The sequence below is a fragment of the Anas platyrhynchos genome, chromosome 1, assembly GCF_047663525.1.
Source record: "Anas platyrhynchos isolate ZD024472 breed Pekin duck chromosome 1, IASCAAS_PekinDuck_T2T, whole genome shotgun sequence".
Classification (NCBI taxonomy): domain Eukaryota; kingdom Metazoa; phylum Chordata; class Aves; order Anseriformes; family Anatidae; genus Anas; species Anas platyrhynchos.
In genome coordinates, this window is record NC_092587.1 from 123,047,167 (window position 1) to 123,068,629 (window position 21,463).

The 21,463-nt window shown below is 42.8% G+C and overlaps 1 protein-coding gene across 3 annotated transcripts; it reads left to right on the forward strand.

Annotated features, from left to right (window-relative positions):
- The first annotated feature begins 960 nt into the window (after nt 1-960).
- DDX3X (DEAD-box helicase 3 X-linked) lies at nt 961-20,362 on the forward strand. Of its 3 annotated transcripts, none has more exons than XM_072027830.1 (17): nt 961-999; nt 5,259-5,316; nt 6,387-6,437; nt 10,986-11,109; nt 12,309-12,449; nt 12,535-12,634; nt 13,160-13,295; nt 13,709-13,794; nt 14,402-14,500; nt 14,578-14,738; nt 14,925-15,069; nt 15,164-15,308; nt 15,615-15,796; nt 15,887-16,004; nt 16,586-16,742; nt 17,357-17,484; nt 17,837-20,362. In XM_072027830.1, the coding sequence occupies exons 1-17, from the start codon at nt 976-978 to the stop codon at nt 17,917-17,919; spliced, it is 1,938 nt and encodes a 645-aa protein (XP_071883931.1). In that variant the 5' UTR covers nt 961-975; the 3' UTR covers nt 17,920-20,362. The 3 variants fall into 3 exon arrangements, with proteins under 3 accessions (XP_071883931.1, XP_071883925.1, XP_071883919.1); XM_072027824.1 differs by lacking the exon at nt 961-999 and adding an exon at nt 2,596-2,832; XM_072027818.1 differs by lacking the exon at nt 961-999 and adding an exon at nt 3,217-3,378.
- The last annotated feature ends 1,101 nt before the right edge of the window (nt 20,363-21,463 follow it).

A 21,463-nucleotide genomic window follows, 5' to 3' on the forward strand; every position in this document is an offset into this window, starting at 1 on the left:
AGACAGCAGACGAGGATCTGCAGGTGGGGGCACAGAAAATCTGTGGATTTTCTAGGATTTAAGAACTGAATGTCCAAGCAGCTGGTAGCATCATGTTTTAAGCATTTTTGTTTGTGTGCACCATCAAAAACTTGCTGAGTTTAACAGACACGGAAGAGTACTCAAGAGGACTCTGGTGTTAGCTAAGTGCTTGGCTCAGGTACTTGTTAGCTGCTCAACTTCCTCTAACAAATTGCCTCTGACTCAGCTGCAGGAGAATAAAAAGTGAAACTGAGAATACATAGTTCTGTCCAAAGGGGATGGTAAAACTTACTGACAAATAAAGGGAAAACCGACTTTCCTAAGCAATAGGAGCACTTGTGTGCTGGCAGAACAGGACTCCAACTTTGTAATTTGCTCTGCCTTGGGTAGACTACATCCAAGCACATCCAGCACCACACAACGTGACACACGCACACAGGCCCCTCTACCAACCTACTGCTCTATCACTTTTTGTGGATGACAGACACACGTGGGTGCACCTGCTTTCCTGACCTCAGGCCTGGGACCTGAATTACCCTGACACTTCTAAAGCTTGCACAGTGACAAAGGAATAATTAATGCCGTTTTCTAGGGTGTATGAATTATATCAAACAACGCCATTGTTTACAAAAGCTTTGCAAACATTGTAGGGATGTAGGCATTGCAGGCTTGTTTAGACTTTAGAATCACCCATAAAGCTATAAGAAGAAAAGGAATTACAAGTTTTATTTGAAATTTGCTTTTAAACAACCAGACAAACCAACAAACAAATTTGGGCCTAAGCCCAATAGCAGCTTTGTTTACAATATAGATTTTTTTTTTCCTTTTAACTGATCTCAGGTAACCTTGGTGACCACACCTACAAGCATTTAAATAATATAAATAGGTGCACCTGGGGCAGAGCTACAGCTATAACCCTTTAACTCAGGAGTTATAGCTAGCTAAGAAAGCACTATGGAAGACCTAAGCAGAAGAATGGTAAATGATCTGTTTAAAGATGGCACTTATCTTGTACAGTATTTGTCTTCCCCTTTTCCATAATGTGTGTGAGTGCTCATTTCAGGAGTTGTTTGTTGGTGTATACATTTTGTAGGATTTAATTTTTGGAATGGAAAGACTTTGACTCTGAAGGGCAGCTAGTTAGAGGATCTGTATACGCAGGAAAAACTAAGTGAAGAAATATAAATGTATATATTACGTGTAAGTGCTGTGGAAACGTTTTGTCTTGCTTTTAAATTCCATAGTGAATTTAGCTGTGCCTTTGGAGTAGGTGTCTTCCGTATAAGCTCTTGATGAAAGAGGCAGAAACCCAAGGAGGAGAGAAATGGAGGAGTAATTGCTACGTGTGCATCAAGGACAAACAAAGCCCGTTTCCTTTTCCTGATGACCTAATAGCCTCTGAAGTATCTTGATCCTGTCAGCATGTTTGTCAGTACTTTTACTGACCCAAATGCAACAGCTCTAGTACTTTCTGTGTCATTAGTCTGTGATGCAGTGGGAATAGAGGTATTTTTTTTTTAACAGTGAAAAGTATCTTGATGCTTATTATTTTGCTGGTGTTTTACGGACTAGCAGTAGACACAAGTCTTGATGAGTTCAAGGTGGGGCCTTTTGCGTCTGCAATGGAATAGCTTAATAAAACAGTCACTACCTGGTCACAGGGGACCTTTGGCATCTCAGTGGATTTGATGGCTGAACAAGGCTTTGGGGTGCTAAAAAGATGAGACTTTTAGTAACTATTGTTGACTGCTAACCCCAGCATATTGGGGCAAGTGGCTCAGTTATGTGCCAATGGTCAGATGTGTAACAGGAGGTGTATGTAAATGGAGGCACACATGAGTGATTTGTGTTGAGGGCAGCTGAGCTGTGTCAGGACCTCTCACAAACCATGCACAACGAGGTCTGCAGCAGAGCTCAGCCTCCTGCCGTGCCCCACACGGGCTGCACGAGCACCCTGTGGAGGCTTCATGGCAAGAGGCCACGAGGCTGGGCGAAGCAGCCCTTCCCCCGCCGACTGATGGTCCGGGTCTAGGTAGCGCTATAACCCAGAAAAGCCCTCAGCGTGCCACTTCTGGGGCCTTTCCCCTCCCCACGCCGCGGTCGGGGCAGGCGGGGCAGGCCCGCTGCGCCTCCATTAGGAGCTGCGCCACAGCGCCGGCTGAGGCGCACAAGATGGCGGCGGGCGCCGGCCGGGCCGCCCACGTGACCCGGGCTCCTGCTCCTTCTAGAGGCATCGCGGCGCGGGGCCGGCGGGCTGATCTCGCGAGAGCACCGAACAAAGCGCTGGGGAAAGAAGGGAGGGGGGCGCTGTAACCTCGCGAGAACTCGTGGCCGCCAGGCTGGAGAGAAGAGCGGGCCGCCGGCACCAAACCTCGCGGTGCTCGGCGGGCGCGCCAAGACTCGCGATACTTCCGGAGCGCCCCTCATCATTGAGCTGCGGTGTGTGTGTGGGGGGAAGGGGGGCGGAAATCTCGCGATATCTTCGCACGGCGGTTCGGTTTCACTCGCGAGAGCTAAGAGGAGGGGGGGGGAGAAAAGGAGGGGGGAGGAGCGCAAGCGCAGCGTGCGTGCTGACGTCAGCGCGCGGCGGCGGGCGGGCGGGGACTATAAAAGGGCCGGGCCCGCGGCGGGGGGGGGCTCAGTCAGGAAAGCGTGTGGTGGAGGGCGTGCGGCGAGCCAGCAGCAGCGGCAGCAGCGAAGCTCCTCGGCCCGGCGGATCTGTGTTTCTCGAGGCGGAGCGGGGCACCCCGAGGACGATCTCTCGTTATGAGTCATGTGGCGGTGGAAAATGCCCTCAGTCTAGACCAGCAGGTGGGGGGGGGGGGCACGGGGCCTGGAACGTGACGTAACCGGGGGGGGGAGGGGGGCGCTCCGTTAACCGGAGCCAGGCCTACTTGGGGGGGGGGGGGGGGGGGGGGGGGTTGGTGCTCTGTGTGTGAGGCCCGGTTCTCCCCTGGCTTCCCCCATCCGCGCTGCTTGCGTCGTGATTTTATCCCCTCCCCTTCTTTACTTTTATTTCTTTAAATCTATTTTTGTCGGTTTTATTCCCGGTAGGCACAGCTTCGTCATATCTTTTACCCCCCCCCCCGCACCGGGTCTGTGGCGCATTCGGTTGTTGCGCAGTTACCGGCGTGCGGCGCCTCCCCTCCCCCGTCCTGCCTCGGGGGGGGGGCCCGCCCCGGGGGCTGGGGGAGGGAAGGGAAGGGGGGGATGGAAGGGAAAGGGGGCAAGAAAAAAAAAAAGAAAAAGGGGCAGGGGGGCGGCCCCGCCGGGCTCCACGCGTTGCCCCTTGCGGCCTCCTCCTCCTGCTGGCCACGCTCCGGGCCCGGCTTTTGTGTGGAGGGGGAAGCGACGATGGTAAAGTAAAGGCTGGGCGCCGGGACCCCTGGCGGCGGCGGCGGGGAGCGGCCGGGAGTTTAAGGCGGGGGGGGGGAGGAGGGAGGAGGAGGTGGAGGGGGAGGGAGGAAGGCCCCGATAAATGGCGGCCATTGTGCGCCTGCCGAGCGGAGGGGAGCGGGGCGGGGGGCGGGCGCCGCTGCTTTGTGTCGGCAGCCCCCCCCCCCCCTCCTCCTCCTCCTCCTCCTCCCCCCCGAGCCGAGGGGCGGGGGCGCTGGCGGCCGCCTTTGTTCGCGCTGCGGCAGCGGCCGCCTCGCCGTGCCCGATTTCCCCCCCCCCCCCCCCCCCACCAACCCTAACCACAAACCCACGACCAGAGCAGCCCCTCGGTGTTGTTGTTCCCTCATCCCTTTTTTTTTTTAATTATTTTTTTATCCCCCTTCTTCCCCCTCCCCCCCCCCCCCCGGGGGGCGGAGCTAGGAGCTCCAACGTGGGGGGGGGGTTGTTATCTAATCTTTCCTTTTTTTTTTTTTTTTTCTAATTTGTTGGGGGAGCGGCGGCCCGCAGGCTTCGTGCAGCCTTGGGCGAAGTAGGTCAGGGGGAGCCGGTGCCCTGCGTTCCCCCTCACCCCCCCCAACCCCAAAATCTCACCGTGTGCTCTCCCCCCCCCCCCCCCCCCCACCCCGGCGGCACGTGACGGGTGCCGGCTGCAGGATTAGCTGGGCGGCTGCGGCTGCTCCCTGCTGCGCCCAAATCCCAGCCCGCAGTGCCGGCTGCTCCGCCGCACTGAGATGGCGGCTGAGCCGAGGCGCCATCTCCGACAGGAGCGCTTGGCGGCCCTCCTGGCCCTGCGGGGGGAGCACGGGCGGCATTTCTGTTCTCTGCCCGGTGACCTAACATCTGCCTCTGTTAACTCTCCAAACCCTTTTTTTTAAACCTCTTTTTGATGCTCGGATGAGCTGAACAGATGAAGTTTTAACTACTACCTTTAAATTGGGTGACGCAAGTCCCCTATCAGGATTTTTCAGAAGTGTCAAAGGAATAATGCATTGGGATCTTTGGTTTGGATTGACTCAGGTCATGTTGGCAGATGCTCCCTGCAATTGGCCTTGCATAAAATTCAGTTGCATGTAAACATGTTTTTGTTTTTATCCAAGTCGGTTTCTCATTGTGCCATGTTGGTAAACAACTACACTAAGTCCATACCCAAGTTTTGTGAGTCGCCTACAGCCATCTGCTTAAATGAGCCTGTATTGTGCTTGATCTAAAACATTTGTGTTACATACTAGGGCATGACTTTAAATACCTTTTGGTCAACTGAAGGTTGCACACAAAACTTTAGAAGAGCAAACCAAAAACAGTATTTGCTGGGGTGATTGTGGGAAGAAGTCATCTGATGTTTTGGGAACAGTAGCTGCCTCTAAACTGAAGATGCTGATCTCTAGGTGTTAATGCAGTCTAAAAAAGATTGAGTCTCTGCCAATCAAGTAACTCCAATTAAGTGGAGCACCTGAGCTGCAGTCTGTATGTTTGAAAAAATAGTTTAATTGATTTCAGAATGCATTTTAATGTACTGAAAGACGATTTTAGGTTGGTGCTTAGCCTAAATACAGTACATTGAGTAAAAGTCAGCAGTACTAGATTTGGCAGATGTAGAAGTCTTCTGGCCTTGAAGATGGCTGAAGATGTAGTCTTTGTTTTTACTGCTAGTGTGGTATCAAAAGATAAAAAGTCTTGGTTCTTTGTCTTTACAGGAGATGCAATAGACGTAAAGCAATTTCTCTGCAGCAATAACTTACCAGGAGTTCTGCTTGCCCTTGATCAGCAGAGCTTTGTTTTATCTTAGTATAAATGCATGATGCAACATGTTGGTACTTACTGAGTTATTTTATTCTTTCCAGTTTTCTGGTCTAGACTTGAATTCCTCAGACTCCCAGAGCGAAGGAAGCTCTACAAGCAGTAAGTACATACAAGTTCTCAAGTTTGCAATCACCTAGGCAGTTTTTAAAAACAAGTCAGGCTTTTGTAGCTGCAAAAGTAATTTCTGAAGCCAACACTCTCAGACTTACGGGAAAATGTAAGGCAATTGCTAGATACGTGCCTGTTTGGAAATTACATACTTGAGGTAGGCACGCTTAATTTGCAGTGATTGTGTAAATTGAATGTTCTGGTAGTGCTTTTACTTAATTGTTATGCCAGCTTGAGAGAATCTGGTTTCCCAGGTTTTCTGTGGCCTCTGGTCAAAAAACTGAGGCCAGTGTTTGTAGTAGTAATGTGATGACCTCTCTTCTCATAACATTCACCTGAAGTGGGAATGTTTGAAGGGAAAATGTTAATAGTTAACTGTAGTAGTCCTAGTATCTAACTGTATTAATCAAGATTCAATGAGCAGCAACTGTGCTCTGACATGCCAGACTGAAGTATGTTAGAAGAGGGGATCTTCCAGGAATTCCCGTTCAGCTCGTGCCTGGTACATTCTGCTTTGTGTGCTGCTTAGCAGACAGATGCTTCTGGATTGTAACTGAAGAATGCTATTCAGAGGCAATTACATGTGGCTTCTGGTTAGATCGAAGCTGAACTGATAGGGATGATTACATTCAAGGGGAAGGAAAAATACTGGTAGTAATAGTGTGAGTGCCAGTGTTGGAATGACATAGTGAAAATCTTAAGCTGCTCAAATAACCTGGCACCAGATTAAGTCTTAATCAGTTCCAGGAAGACAGGCTTTCATCACAGATACTGTAACATCCATAAAAGGCATGTGTGACTTGGTCAAAGAAATAGCACACACGAATGTCTTTTTTTAGAGGGCAGCTAAGCAAATGAATGCAAGAGCTTTGTGGTCACTGCTCCAGTCCTCTGTGAGATATGTGTTAAATGTTGATGGATTTTTGTTTAAGGATGCTGTTAAAGGCCTTAAAACTTGTGGGGCGGACTTCTTCTATGCAAAAGGTGGTGTTGCAAAGGCTGATGTCTGTGAAGGTGCCAGTGCCACAATTTTGTAATGCTGTTTTTCTTTTGTCCTCTAGAAGGCAGATACATTCCTCCTCACTTACGGAACAGGGAAGCTTCAAAACAGGGTATGTATCAGAAATGGTGGCAATACATGTAACTGGTTCTTTGCCTGCTTCTGAACTGCCATGAGCAGGCTGTTAAAGGCTTCTTTGACACTGCTGTTAAAAGTGACTGTGCAGACTGCACAAAACATTGCAAATTCATCTGCTTTTAGCACGCTGTTGTTGGTTTCTTTTCCAGGTTAATTTAAGCTTGAATTCAGTATCTGATTGACAAAGTGTCTTCCATATCTCACTAAGCAATTAACTAAGTAAAGCATGATGAAGTCTCCTTAATTTGCCTAGTTATGTAATCTTGTGTATCAGTTTGAACAGATTTTGGGATTATCAGTTTTTCGGAGTGACTGCAACATGGAAAGTATAGGAACTAGCACAGTTTCACTTTATAAGCGTATGTTTTATGCAGACTTGCTCTCAACTGGGGAGCACGTCAACCAGAACAGTTACAGATGTTGCCTTCCCTGTACAAGCTATCAGAAGCTAGGCAATATACAAGAGTAATTGCAGAAGGCAAGATTTGATGCTGGAGCCTGAAACACAAAACGTATGGCTGTACACTTGCACTGAGGGGTTGTACTGAGAAAAATAAGCTTTATATAATGTGCACTTCCTCTAGAACAAAAGATTAAAAAGTTCATGGAATGCTTCAGTGAAATAAATGATGATTTTTACTGCAACATCTGCTGCCTTTCAGAAATAGTTACTAGACATGATGACAATGCATTGTGTAGATAAAAGGGAAACATTTCATCTAACAATTACCAAGCTGCTAGCATGGAAAACAAAAGGTTCAAGTTGTAGCATAGTGGTAAGGAATTAAAGCTTCATGGTATGGCATGACTCTTTTCTCATTTTTCTCATGCTTCTAAAGCAGTGCTCTGGACTTTGAAGGATTCTGTTTCAGATAGTGCAGGAGGACTCTTATTTCCATTAGCATGTATTTCGATACTCTCCTCCTACGTACACCTAATGTCTCATTTTTCTTCTGGAGCTACTTAATGACTAAAACAAGTGTTCCACTCCAGTTTTATGCCATTTGAAGAAACAGCTTAGTCTTGTCTTCACATGCTTCTGAGCTATTTTTTATATTTAACAAAGACGTGGCCTAAAGCACCAAATGAAGCTAAGCAACCTGAGACCTGAATCTACTGGGGAAAGTGCAAGGACTGTTTGGCAGCTGTGTGCTTTTCAAGTTTCCAGTAATTTTAACTTCAAAAGTAAAGAGTCTTACAGGAAATCTCCTAGATAAACCCAGAAGGAATGTGTTGGTTTGTTTCTTAAAGCAGTGCAGGAAATCAGAATTAAAAGTTGGCTTGTAACTTGTACCAAAATCTGATTTTTGACTACAGTGGTGTTTTAACCTTGCATTGAGTTTCATGCCCTGTGTATATAGGAATGTCACTCAAATTTAGCTTTGCACAGAATAGAAGAAACATTAAAATGTCCTTGTTTTTTTTTTTTTTCGGGGACTTAAATGTTGGATGACTTCCAGCTGAAAAGTTGCCTGAGAGATGGTTTAAATGTCCATATTAAAGGCTGCCCTCCAGAAAACATACTGTTGTACTGGAGGCCATCTTGCCTTACCTGATACTTGAACTCTGCTCAGTGGGTAGTGTGGTTTACCTTCAAAGTGCAAGTTATGGAGGTGTTTGAGGTGTTCCTTTGAAACACGAGGAGGTGAATGTTGCCTTTTGTGCTTGACCAACTTGGAGATAATACTAGGATCTACTCATGATGTCACTCCGGATTGTTCATTTGACATTCTTTTAATAACTAATATTAGGTACTTAGATAACACGATGCAAAAAGGCAAACAAGTTATGTAATTTATTTGAACAGGCCATGTGCCAAATTTAGTTGGTTGTAGGCTGTCAGCTTCTGTTGGTTGGCACGCTTTATCACTGGATTCCTCCTGACTCCCTGTGATAAAAGTTCATGATAGCTACGTGGAGAAAGCCATCCAGTTCCGGGATGCACCCTGGATTCAAGGATTCGCCTTGCAGCAAAGTGTGTATTATCATCAGCACAGTGATGTGAAATTAAGTTATTTTCTAGGATGATGTGAAGCATGTAACAGTTGTATATGTTCACAACTAAATAGTCAGTACCTTTTTGCTGGCTGCTCTGAAGCTGTTCTGTATATTGGCTGTACCTTGAAACCCTTGACAACAGATTTTTTCAAGGTAAATGTGTTAGAAAGCAGCCAGCAAAATAGACTTTGGATAGTAGTGGTTCTGTAATGGAACTCTTGAAGCAGCGTTACAAGCCTAGTCACCTGATAAAATTAATGGATCATAGAAATGAAACCGCATGATGACTGTATTTCAGTAATCCAGCAGGATTGTCTCACAAACTGTCCTCCTTGACTTCTGTGAAAGTTAAGTATTGCTGCATTCAGATGGTAAAGGGGACTCAAAAATAAACAACTTGTTTCTCCTGTGTGTTGTTTCCTTTCACACACTCTGGAAACAACTAGTGTGTAGTTTCTAGCTTGGGGTTCTCGATTTCCTTTGTAGCTGATGATGGTTTAATAACTCAGAGACACTATTAAAGTTGCACAATGGGCTTGTGGCTAAGAAATTACTTAAGGCAGTGGACTCTAACCATTTAAAAACAGCTGTTTGTTGTACACAAGGAGTTGAGTATCCTCAGGATTACATAGGTGTTGGCTGAGGAAGGGTAAAGGGTCCAGAATACTCACTTAAAACATCTAGAATATGTCTGTTTAAAAGCATTACAGTGCTTTCCTGATCCACTAGGTAAGCTTCAGCTTCTTCCATACACCTAGATATCTGCCTGTATCATAATACTAATGCCAGTTTGCTACCTGGGAGCAAGACAACACAGCTGCAGGAAATAAAAATGTATTAAAAAAATACTTAAAACTGCTGAAAAACAAAATGGCCATTAAGTAGTCCAAGCTACAGTACATGGAGCTCAGTATGCAAGGCTGCTTGCTCTGAAGTGTTTTTATTTCCCTGAGCTTCACTTGGTAATACTGAAGTGCCTTATCTTACTGCTTTCTCATTAGACTTCTGGAAGCTGCTCTCATATATTTAGTTTGACCTGATCTATAAAGATCAAGCAGTAAATGTTAAGAGTTATTTTTCCTTTTATTAAAACAATCTATTGCTTCTGCGTGTGGCAGCTTTTCAAGTAAGCTGACAGTGATTGGTGACAGAGCATTATAAAGTGTGACCTAAAATGCTGATTGAATAGTGTGGCAACTACCACTTTGCATAGGTGCAAGAACTACAAAAATTGATTAGGAGTTCATGAACTTGCTGAACTCCAAAATTACCTCCTTGGGAAGAAATATGTACAGAATGGAATCTGTGCATGTCGTTGATAAAAATCAAACTATGCACAATGATCTGGAAGTGGAATACATGTTCCTAACTGTTAAAAAATAGTACATATGTGTGTTCACAACTTGGGTCTAGACATCGCTGTGCTAACTTAAGGAAAACTATGGTGAGTTACCAGCTTACAGTGCTGCAGATTCAGAAAACTGACAAGGTAAATAAGCCTACTTGGTATGCTATTGGGAGTATAAAATGGACTCCTTTCTGAAACTTCAGACTTGGAAGGTCTCTGTATGTGTAGAGTCAGCCCAAATTTCTGGATCCAGGCACTAATGAAAAACATCTAGATCTTTCTGAAGATTGCTCTGTCAGTACCACTACTGTTAAGCTTGCTCAGCAGGAAGATACACTCCCAGACTTTTAGTATGTTTTGGAAGTAACCCATGCTAAAGCTTGCATTAATGAATGATTGTATTCCTTATCTTTGGTATCTCAATGTGAAGTTAAGTTTTTCTAGTCCTTAAAGGTAAACTCTTTGGAATAATTCTATGCTAGTTGCTTTTGTTTTGTCTGGCACAAATCTTCATTGGCTTTGTTTTGCAGAGCTTGCAGAAAGCATGCTTACTGATAAGTTATGATTACATTGAATTTCACTTACTCTCTCTGCATCCTGCAGCTGAGACTTCAGGTCTTCTAAATTTGTGAGCATTGAACTGTTGATCAAAGTTTTGTAATGAGGTCCTTTATCTAGTACCAAAACATTTCTGAGTGTTCTACAGTTCCACCGATCCTGTTCCCCATGAATAAACTCCACCGGGGGCATGGTTAACTTAACAAAAAAAATGTTGTGGAGAATTTGTGTTGAAGTTACAGATAAAATGCAGAGCTAGGGTTCTGAATGCTTGGAAGTGTTGTAATTTTTCTTGATATGCTTGAGGTCCTGGTCCTCTGTTATTTCTATCAGAGTGCAGCCATAAATGTAATGGATTCAGTAAATAGAAACATTAAATAATTAGAACATGAAAGTGTGTAGGGCTTTAAACAATTCAGAATCAATTCTCCAGCTATATTAGCAATTTGGCTAAATCAGTATGGGCAATGAGGAGTGTGCAGTGCCTAAGTTCTCTACTTGTATGTCTTCCTTTTTTAATCACATAGGTAAGTCCAGTGAAGACTTACTGGATGGACTGTTCTCTTGTAAAAGCCTGGACTGTGTAATAGATGGCTAAAATATTTTTTTCCTCACTAGGTTTTGATAGTGGTGGCTGGAGTTCTAGCAGAGATAAGGATGCATACAGCAGCTTTGGTGTACGGTCTGATCGTGGAGCAAAATCAAGCTTCTTTGACCGTGGAAATGGATCAAGAGGAGGAAGGCAAGTGCTTATTTGTATGGGCTGTGCATTCTAAGGCTGTCTTGGTTCTAATAGCTCACCTGTGATCTTGCTGGAAAAAGCAGAGTTATAACTGGTTCTAGGATAAGGTACAGGGAACCTGGGAGGGGGAGAGAGTGAGAGAACCTTGTTTAAAGCTGCAGGAATTCAAGGAGGGTGAGCTTGCATGTGTTGGAAGATGTGCCCTGTAGCTTACCACCAGCCACTTGCTGCAGCTGTAATGACTTGCTGACTTCCCTTTTCCCCAAAAAGGGATACGTGGGTGGATACTATCAGGGAACAATTTAAGAGATGTTGGGAGCACAAGATATATCAGAACTGATATTTATTTCAATATTTTTTTTCCATGTTGAAAAGTGTAGTTAATAAAACTGGGTGAGACTCTTGCAGGTTCTCTGCCTTATTTGATCAGTCTTACACACATCATGCGTTGTATGCACAAGTGTGGTGAGTGACCTTTATCGACTAGTAAGGCTGATGCTAGTATCCAGACTTTTCTCAAACATGGTTTACCAGACCAAAAACTAAACAGTTGAGGTAAGGATGTTTTTCACCTTCTTTCCAAGCTAGTAATACAGGTGAGCTCCCTCATTAAAAAAAAAAAATCCTCATAAAATCTGTAATGTGACTTGTAATTGTGGAATTTAGTTTGATCATGTATGTGGTGGGGGAGTAGAAGAACAAATTGAAGCGCTTCAGGGTTTTGTCTGGATTTGGGAGGCAAATGTAATCTGAGGCACAGAGAAGGGGGGTGGTACCAAACAATATCTTACAAGAAGCTCCCTGCACAAAAAGACTCAAACTCCAATTGCAGCTTTATAGGCAGATAACTAATACGTTTAAGTTATGGTTAAAAACAACAAAACAACCCTCAAGCCCTGGCTTCTTTTGATATGTTTCAGTGTGTTAAGCTGAAACCTAACTGCTACGCTATAGTTGGAACAAACTTCCCTGTCTAATACAGAACGGATATGACCTAGCATGACATTGATACGTAGTCCTCATTTCAGTTCACAGGTCAATGTATGAGTACAGATAACCTGATTACTTAGATTGTGCTATGGTCATGTATCTAATATACAGAGCATACTCCACTAGATTACAGTAGCTCTGACTCTGCTTGCATGTCAGAAAAATCCTGGTGTCCAGGAACAGTGGTCTAATACTCTTGCTGTACTTAGATATGAAGAACGTGGAAGAGGCAGCGACTATGACAGGAGTGGCTTTGGTAGATTTGACCGTGGTGGAAACAGCCGCTGGTCTGACAAATCCGATGAAGATGACTGGTCAAAGCCTCTTCCCCCAAGTGAACGCCTGGAACAGTAAGTACTGGGATGGTGTAAATTCACATGACAGGGGACTGGTTGACTTGTCTAATAAATAAAACGCCATTTCTTCTGCTTTTAGGGAGCTCTTCTCAGGAAGCAATACTGGCATTAACTTTGAGAAGTATGATGACATTCCTGTTGAAGCAACAGGCAGCAACTGTCCTCCACATATTGAAAGTGTAAGTGTTTGTTTAATTTGATGTAATTAATCTGCACTGTTTTGAGTGTGAAACATGTCATGCTGCGTTAAGTTCAGGGAGCAAGAGAAATCTTGACTCTCTACAGCTAAAGTCTCTGAGAATTTCAGATTAGGTATAATAAACAAGACAAAGGAGAAATTGTATAAGCTTGTTTGGTTAACACTTGTAGTTCATTAAACTGTGATGTGTTTCTAAACAGTAAAGAAGGAGAAGTGCTTGGAGGTGGTAGGGTGTTGCAGCAATTGCTTAAGTGTGGGTGCTGTCATGTCTCAAGTATATAGGCTTGTGTTGCCTGTACTCAAGACTTGGCTTTTTAAGAATTACTTACATGATAACTGGACTAAGTACATACTTTATGTCTGGTAACTAACCCCTGAGTATTTGTGACCTGAAGTTCTGTAGTAAGAAATACAAACAAGCTACTTTATGGAAGACTGTGTGGATGGAATAATAGCTTCATTCAGGGAAGGATCCCATACTTAAATCGTGCAAAATATCTTACAGTTCAGCGATGTTGACATGGGAGAAATTATTATGGGAAACATTGAGCTTACACGTTACACCCGTCCTACCCCAGTCCAGAAACATGCAATACCTATTATTAAAGAGAAGAGAGACTTGATGGCCTGTGCTCAGACAGGTAAGTTTGTAAATTCTTACTGCTCAGTCTCTATCAGGTTCTGTATTCCTTGAGCTGTCGGTGAGAAATCTGGTCTGTAAGGTAGTAAACTCCTTGTTCAGAATGTACCTGTTGTATTGGAAACTATTAGCTTAGTCTTGCTCATGCATTAGATGTGGCTTGACTGGTTTTACCTTTTATCCCTGGAGAGATGTTAATAGATTAAATCACATTCACTTCAGGGTGTTGCAATGCTGAATGAGTCTTGCAGATGTCTTCCTCTGGGTGAATAGTGCAATCCAGTAGCATGGGCAGTACATCTAATGTACTACATCTAATGCATTGATGGGGATGTTAATGATGCAGGATTAGGCACAGTATATGGCAGTGGTTTTGAAAATAACTCATTAATAATACTAAATTGTATCTAATAGGGTCTGGGAAAACGGCTGCGTTTCTTCTACCAATATTGAGCCAGATCTATGCAGATGGACCTGGTGATGCTTTGAGAGCTATGAAGGCAAGTATTTTAGTAGTCCTGGAGAAGCTAAGACCAGTATAATTTTGTCATACACTGTCTTCTACTGAACATAGCAGCTGGGCTATCATCATTTTGGTTATATTAAGCAAGTTTCTCACTTTCAGTGTTCTCCTTCCCAAAGCATGGGCTGTGGGGCAACCTGTATTTTCCCCTACCTAAGGAGTTGATGCACATAATTGTGTAGGCAAAGTGATTTACAAAATGCTTTGGTTAAGCTTTTAGGAGCACTTCCTTGCTGCAGAAAACTACTTGGTCATGTATCACGTCTATGTTGTAGTGACTTCAGGATAGGAAGAAGTAGGCTTTTTGGTGTTCTGTGGCTAGGATTTCTCTTACATCAGTTATGGATGACAGTGCAGGTTGTAGAGGACAAGCTTTGGCAGCTGTGTTACTGTTAACATATTAACCAACAGTTTAATCTTGGACCCTGCAGCAGGGCAGTCTTGAGAAGCAGTGCTTTAAAACAGTTGACTCTCAGCCATGCACAATTCCTTGTTAAGAGAAGCTCAGTAACCTTAGGTAGCTGTTACAAAAGCAGTGTTGTAATTCCACGTGTAGCTGGGGTACTAATTGCAGTTTGTTTCAGGAGAATGGAAGGTATGGACGCCGTAAACAATACCCAATCTCGCTGGTCTTGGCCCCAACTAGAGAACTGGCTGTGCAGATCTATGAGGAAGCCAGAAAGGTATGTCTAGGAGTTCAGTATTAAATAATAAGCATAAAGTGTAGTTTTCCTTGGAGCTAACTTACTTGTTTTTATAGTTTGCATACCGTTCCAGAGTTCGTCCCTGTGTTGTGTATGGTGGTGCAGACATCGGTCAGCAGATACGTGACTTAGAACGTGGATGTCACTTGCTTGTGGCAACTCCAGGACGACTGGTTGACATGATGGAGAGGGGAAAGATTGGACTGGATTTCTGCAAGTAAGTGAAGTGATTTTTGTCCATATCCTCATGGGTTGCTGGCAGGAAACTCTCCAAGTGAGATCTAGAGAAGATAACACTTGATTACCTTGCTTTTGAACTGTAAATACCTAGTTGAGAAATACAATCCCATGTCTATATTTGGTTACAGCTTAAAAATCACCTAAAAACACTCTTCTTATTTAGATACCTAGTGCTTGATGAAGCCGACAGAATGCTTGATATGGGTTTTGAACCTCAAATTCGTCGAATTGTTGAACAAGATACTATGCCACCGAAAGGGGTGCGTCATACCATGATGTTCAGTGCGACTTTCCCCAAGGAAATCCAGGTACTTCACAAGTTCAAATACCTTAATAGTTAAGACATTTTTTTCCCCTTCGAGAGGTGAAATTGCATACTGATTTCTTTTTCCCTTTCTTTAGATGCTTGCTCGTGACTTCCTCGATGAATATATCTTTCTGGCTGTTGGCAGAGTAGGTTCTACATCTGAGAATATCACACAGAAAGTAGTGTGGGTGGAAGAGTCAGACAAACGATCATTTCTGCTTGACCTGCTAAATGCCACAGGTAAAGACTGGTTTCAAATAAGCAAATCCTGGAATAGTAAGATAAAGCAAATCTGACAATGCAGGTAATGATGACTAAAATTGAGTAGGGGAAGGAAAAGACTACATTTTTGTGTTTCTTTTGTGCAAGGCACTCTTCTTACATTGACTGAGTGGCAGTTAAGTAGATGCAAACTCTCTGGAAGATCTTCACATTACCGGTTTAGAACTATTGAGAGCAGATACATGAAACTAGCTTTTTCTAGGTACTGAAGCTAAGTATTTGTACTGCCTTTCTCTTGCTAACTTATGGTTATTTCCTTGTTAGGCAAAGATTCCTTGACTCTGGTGTTTGTGGAAACTAAAAAGGGAGCAGATGCTCTTGAGGACTTCCTCTACCATGAAGGATATGCCTGTACAAGTATACACGGAGATCGCTCTCAAAGAGACCGAGAGGAAGCACTGCACCAGTTCCGTTCGGGCAAGAGCCCAATTCTTGTTGCCACAGCTGTAAGTAAAATACCTGAAGCTTGAGCCAGTAGGCATATTGCATCACTTACAGAATTTTGATCAACTTGATTTAATCTTTTTAACCACTAGGTAGCAGCACGAGGACTGGACATATCAAATGTAAAGCATGTCATAAACTTTGACTTGCCAAGTGACATTGAAGAATACGTACATCGTATTGGTCGTACAGGCCGTGTAGGAAATCTTGGTAAGTACAGACAGTATTTCATACCTGATGTGCTAGGTGCAGTACTATTGGCTGAGTGGCACATTCAGACTACAGAGTGCTTGAGAAAAGCCTTCTGTGACAAGGCCATATTGCTAGTAAACAGTACAGTACTGCGCACAGCTTCCCTTCACAGGGAATATGGAGGTGTTTTGCTATTAAAGTGCTATTCAAGTCTAATGTGGTGACATCAGGAAGTAGTATCTTGGTGTCACTTGTATCTGTTAAATCAAGCAATGCTTCTACATTATGTGGATGGACTTGAACCATTGTCCAACCAGTGTGGAAAGTAACCAGTTCGTTCAGCTAGTGACTTTGCTGCAGTAAAGTTTTGGTGCCACATGTAAACTTGATATCTTCTGTGTCCATAAGGAAGTAGTAAGGGCTTGTGTGAGTGTCTAGGGTGGAGAAATGGTGTTAAAACAGATTTTTCTTCAGATAATTCTCGTGTTCTCAAGCTTGACTATGAGCATATTGTACTTGCCGCCAAGTGGGATATAGAACGGGATTAAGTGCTGTAATGTATTTGCTTCGTGTGGGTTAAAACTGAATATTTACTTTAGGTCTTGCCACCTCGTTCTTCAATGAGAGAAACATAAACATCACCAAGGACTTACTTGATCTTCTTGTTGAGGCTAAGCAGGAAGTACCGTCTTGGCTGGAAAACATGGCTTATGAACAGCATCACAAAGGGGGTGGCAGCCGCGGGCGATCTAAGAGGTAATGATCAGAACTGATTTGGCTAAAGGTATTCCTCCCCTGTTGTGAGAGGCAATTCTGTGACTTGTTTTCAAAGTAAAAATACAGTTAATGTCTGAGGAAAGACAAGCCAGTGCCGTATAAATTGAAGTGAGGTGCCATCATCAGAAGGTGACAGTTTAATATGTCTTAATTTAGCTAGTGTGATTTGACCTCATGGATTTTTGCTGTTTTTTCTTCAGAAGCGTGCTTTTAAGATGGTTTTTCTCTTCTACAGTATTAGAAGGTGGTCATAAGTGCAACACTTGAACTAATTATAGGTGACCTAATTATAGGCTCAGGAAATCTGCAGAACAGAGGAGGTTGCATCAAACCTCATGAGGACCTGATAAAGTGATTCTTGTGTAACATGTCAAGTTCAACATGACCTTGTTTGAACAGTAAATATCCCTTTGCTATTATTGAATGCCCTTTCCCAGATAGCGTTGGGATGCTTGTGAAGAAGTGCACTGAGCTCAGCAGTGGTTGGCCAGCTGTAACATGAATTGGAGAAATTGCGTACTTTGATCTTGATGTCTGCAGTGCTTAAAACCTGAAACTTTTACTGAAGTGTCTTTTCCTTTTCCTCTATACAGCAGTAGATTCAGTGGAGGATTTGGTGCCAGAGATTATCGAACAAGTAGTGGTTCTGGTAGCAGTAGCTTTAGCAGCAGTCGATCAACCAGCAGCCGCAGTGGAGGAAGTGGCAGCAGAGGATTTGGAGGTAAGAAAAAGAACAGGGTGATCATGGCTGGCAGCTATAAAAACAGATGTAAAATGCTTAATAGTAAAACTTGTGGAGGTAATAAAGTAAAAATTGTAGTAAATACTAGGTCACCTGGTGCTTGTTATGCAGAGCTTCAGTATCTGTTGGGTCTGTTAGCACAAGTTACCTGTGTTTGATTAGCTTGATAGGACATCTTTTTCCTGTGGTTTGGTTTGCATTTGACAGTGCTTCTGGGTGGGTTTTCTTCTATAGGTCATAGATGTCTGATTTGTGCCCTGGGCTTTTTCTTTTGTGAAGGCTCAAGTCTTCAGCAGGTTAATTAAGCATCGCTTTCTCTTGCCTTTCATAGGTGGTGGTTATGGAGGCTTCTACAACAGTGATGGATATGGAGGCAACTATAACTCCCAGGGGGTTGACTGGTGGGGCAACTGAGTCTGCTTGCAGCAGATAACCTACCAAACAAGCTAATATGGAAACCACATGTAACTTAGCCAGACTATACCTTGTGTAGCTTCAAGAACTCGCAGTACATTACCAGCTGTGATTCTCCACTGAAATTTTTTTTAAGGGAGCTCAAGGTCACAAGATGGAAACAAAGGAACAAGTAGCCCTATCTTGAAGGTGGTTTTGAAGACTCTATTGCTGTAGTCAGGATTAACTCCCCTCCCACCCATCCCCACCCAGAAACTGCATTTATAAGTTTGTGACTGAGGATCATTTGTTTGTTAATGTACTGTGCCTTTAACTTTAGACAACTTTTATTTTGATGTCCTGTTGGCTCAGTAATGCTCAAGATATCAATTGTTTTGACAAAATAAAAATTACTGAACTTGGGCTAAAATCAAACCTTGGCACACAGGTGTGATACAACTTAAACAGGAATCACTGATTCATCCATAATATTACAAAGAAAAACTTATGCGGTAGCCTGCATTAGGGCTTTTGGTATCTGCAGATTTGAAAAATAAAACATCTTGAAGCATATCAATGCAATTAGTTTCTAATGTGGCAAAACTGTACTAAGTTAAAGTTCTGATTTGCTCACTCTATCCTGGATAGGTACTTAGAACCTGATAGTCTTTAATAAAGCCATTCCAGTCATGATGAGATGATGTATGGATACATGCATACATTAAAAGCACTGTTTTTGAAGTTAATGCAAGTAAATACAGCAATTCCTTTTTCAATATTTAGGCAGATCATTAATGTGAGCTAGCCAAATGTGGGCAGAATATTACAGGGAACGTTTAAAGGTCTGATAACTTGAAATAGTTTTTAGGAGAATTCATCTATTTAGACTTTTTAAAAATGCCTGCCATATGAAATTGAAATGGTAGAATGGCTGACCATGGCAGTGATTGGTCCTCCTTAAGGGCCTGACTGAATTTTTGGTCTAATAACGCATGCTAGTGTTGATGTTTTTTGGTCAAGAGGGTATGAACAGGAAGAATTATGCAGCAGGCTTTATTTTAATGCAGATTCACATTACTCTGTTCAAGCTGCGTGGAGATGTTAAACTGGCTTACTGTAGACTTTGTAAAATGGCTCCAGAAGAGTAACAAACAAACCTGAGATCACAGAGGTTGGAAATGTACATAAACTGCACAAGGTTTCAATTCTGCTATTAAAGTGCAGTTTTAGTCAGTTTTAGTTGCATAGGTTTCCATTGTATTTATAGTCTGTTTATGCTAAATCTGGCCAAAGATAAGTATTGTCCACCAGAAAAATGCCTCTGCCACTTGGAATTTCTGTGCTGACTTTGTGGCCAGAGCAGTTAACAACTCTAATCTACAGTGGTGTAGGAAAATGGCAAAAATCTCCTAAAGTGCAATAGATTTTTTCAAGTGTATTGTGCCTTGTTCTAAAACTTTTATTAAGTAGGTGCACTTGACAGTATTGAGGTCATTTGTTATGGTGCTATTTCAAGTCTAGGTTTAGGCCCTTGTACATTTTGCCCATAACTTTTTACAAAATACTTCTTTTATTGCACATTCAGAGAATTTTATATATGTCTTGTGTGCGTGTCCTTAACTTCCAATCTTATTTTGTCTCTTGGAGATTGAACGCAGCTTGTTTAAGGAGAAGGAAATAGATTCTAAAACTTATTTGGGACCATGGGAATGATAGCTGGGAAGAAAACTATTTGCACACGACAGATTTCTAGATACTTTTTGCTGCTAGTTTTGTGTAATATTTATTGAACATTTTTGACAAATATTTATTTTTGTAAGCCTAAAAGTGATTCTTTGAAAGTTTAAAGAAACTTGACCAAAAGACAGTACAAAAACACTGGCACTTGAATGTTGAATGTCACCGTATGCGTGAAATTATATATTTCGGGGTAGTGTGAGCTTTTAATGTTTAAGTCATATTAAACTCTTAAGTCAAATTAAGCAGACCCGGCATTGGCAGTGTAGCCATAACTTTCTGATAGTAAAACAAAAATTGGCAACTTAAAATTAAACATGCCAAGGTTTTGATACACTTGTCTTAAGATATTAATGAAACACTTCTAAACACTGATGTGAAGTGTCCAGATTCTCAGATGTTTGTTGCGTGAGTTTTGTTTAGTTGTGTGTTTTTTTTTTCAGTGAATGTCTGGCACATTGCAATCCTCAAACATGTGGTTATCTTTGTTGTATTGGCATAATCAGTGACTTGTGCATTTTAGCAAGTTTTATCAGCCAGCAATATTTTCAGTTCAGATACAAGGATTCAAAACAATATGCAAGAATGGATTTAAACTTGCTGAATGTGAAAATTTGAATTTCAAGTCACTGTAGGTTTAGAATTGCTTATTGTATTAGTTTAGATGCTAGCACTGCATGTGCTGTGCATATTCTTGATTTTATTAAAATAAAAAAGTTGAACTGCACAGTCTACTCATTTGTGAAGCGTCACTCTTCTGGTTTATGAGATCTGTAGCCTGAGTAATCTCATTCGCAGGCAACTCTGGAAGCAGGTGAACATAGTGTGGTACACATCAGTGTGCTTAGGAAATGGCAGCTAATTAGCTATCTAGGTTACAGCTGTAGCAAGCACAGATTAGCTTCTGCCCACTGTGTAGGACACTTAAAGTCTTCTAGAGAAGCTAAGACAGCAGGTAGAGGACAGATGGGGAAAATAAGCTTATACCCCCAAAGGTGGTTTAAAAAAAAAAAAAGGCCGATTGAATTCATGCTCAGACTTGGATTCCTATAGCCACTCTAATATTACAGGTCTCATCTCACAGTTGTGCCTCTTTTCAGTGTAGACATTGAAAAGCCGTGTAGAGGGCATGCATCTTTTTTACCTGCTGGTGGTTGCTAGGTAGCCTTGTTGAAAATACGTATGCATTTCTGGGGGAAAGCTGTGGTACACACAGTACGTACAGTTGGAGGGTGGTAGCTTTTCTGTTCTTCCCTCCATCACAGAAGTCAGTCTGCCCTTAAAAGATGGCAAATCTATACCAGTGGCTGTGGGTTTGAATGGGTTTTAGAAAATGGATCATGAGCTGTGACTAGTCTGGAATGAGCTTGAGTACTGGACATGGGCAGCAGATTTAGGTGTTAGAAGTTTTTATTTGGAGGTGTGCAAAAGTGTCCCTTACCTCTGTAAAAGAAATGGGATTTAAAGTTTTCTACTGAAATCACTTGAAACAAGTCAGCTCTTCATAAGAGGAGAGAGAAAGTAATGCCTGAGTCTTCCACTCTACGCAAGCATCCTGCAGATAGATGTGTCGTGTAGGTTGACTGGTCCCTCACCTGGTGAAGGTGCAATGTGGTCTCGCAGTCCTGCATCCATATAAAATTACATTTGCAAGTCTTCCTTAGTTGAGTTGGTTCCCCACTAGTCAGAAAGTAGTGCGTGTGTGCTTTCAAGTATCATGGAGAGGAAGAAATAGTTGTGCTTACCAGGATAACTTTCTGGAGGTTCACTCCGTTTTGAGCACACTGAGTGTGGACCACACTATAAATTTACCTGCTTTAGACTTGTG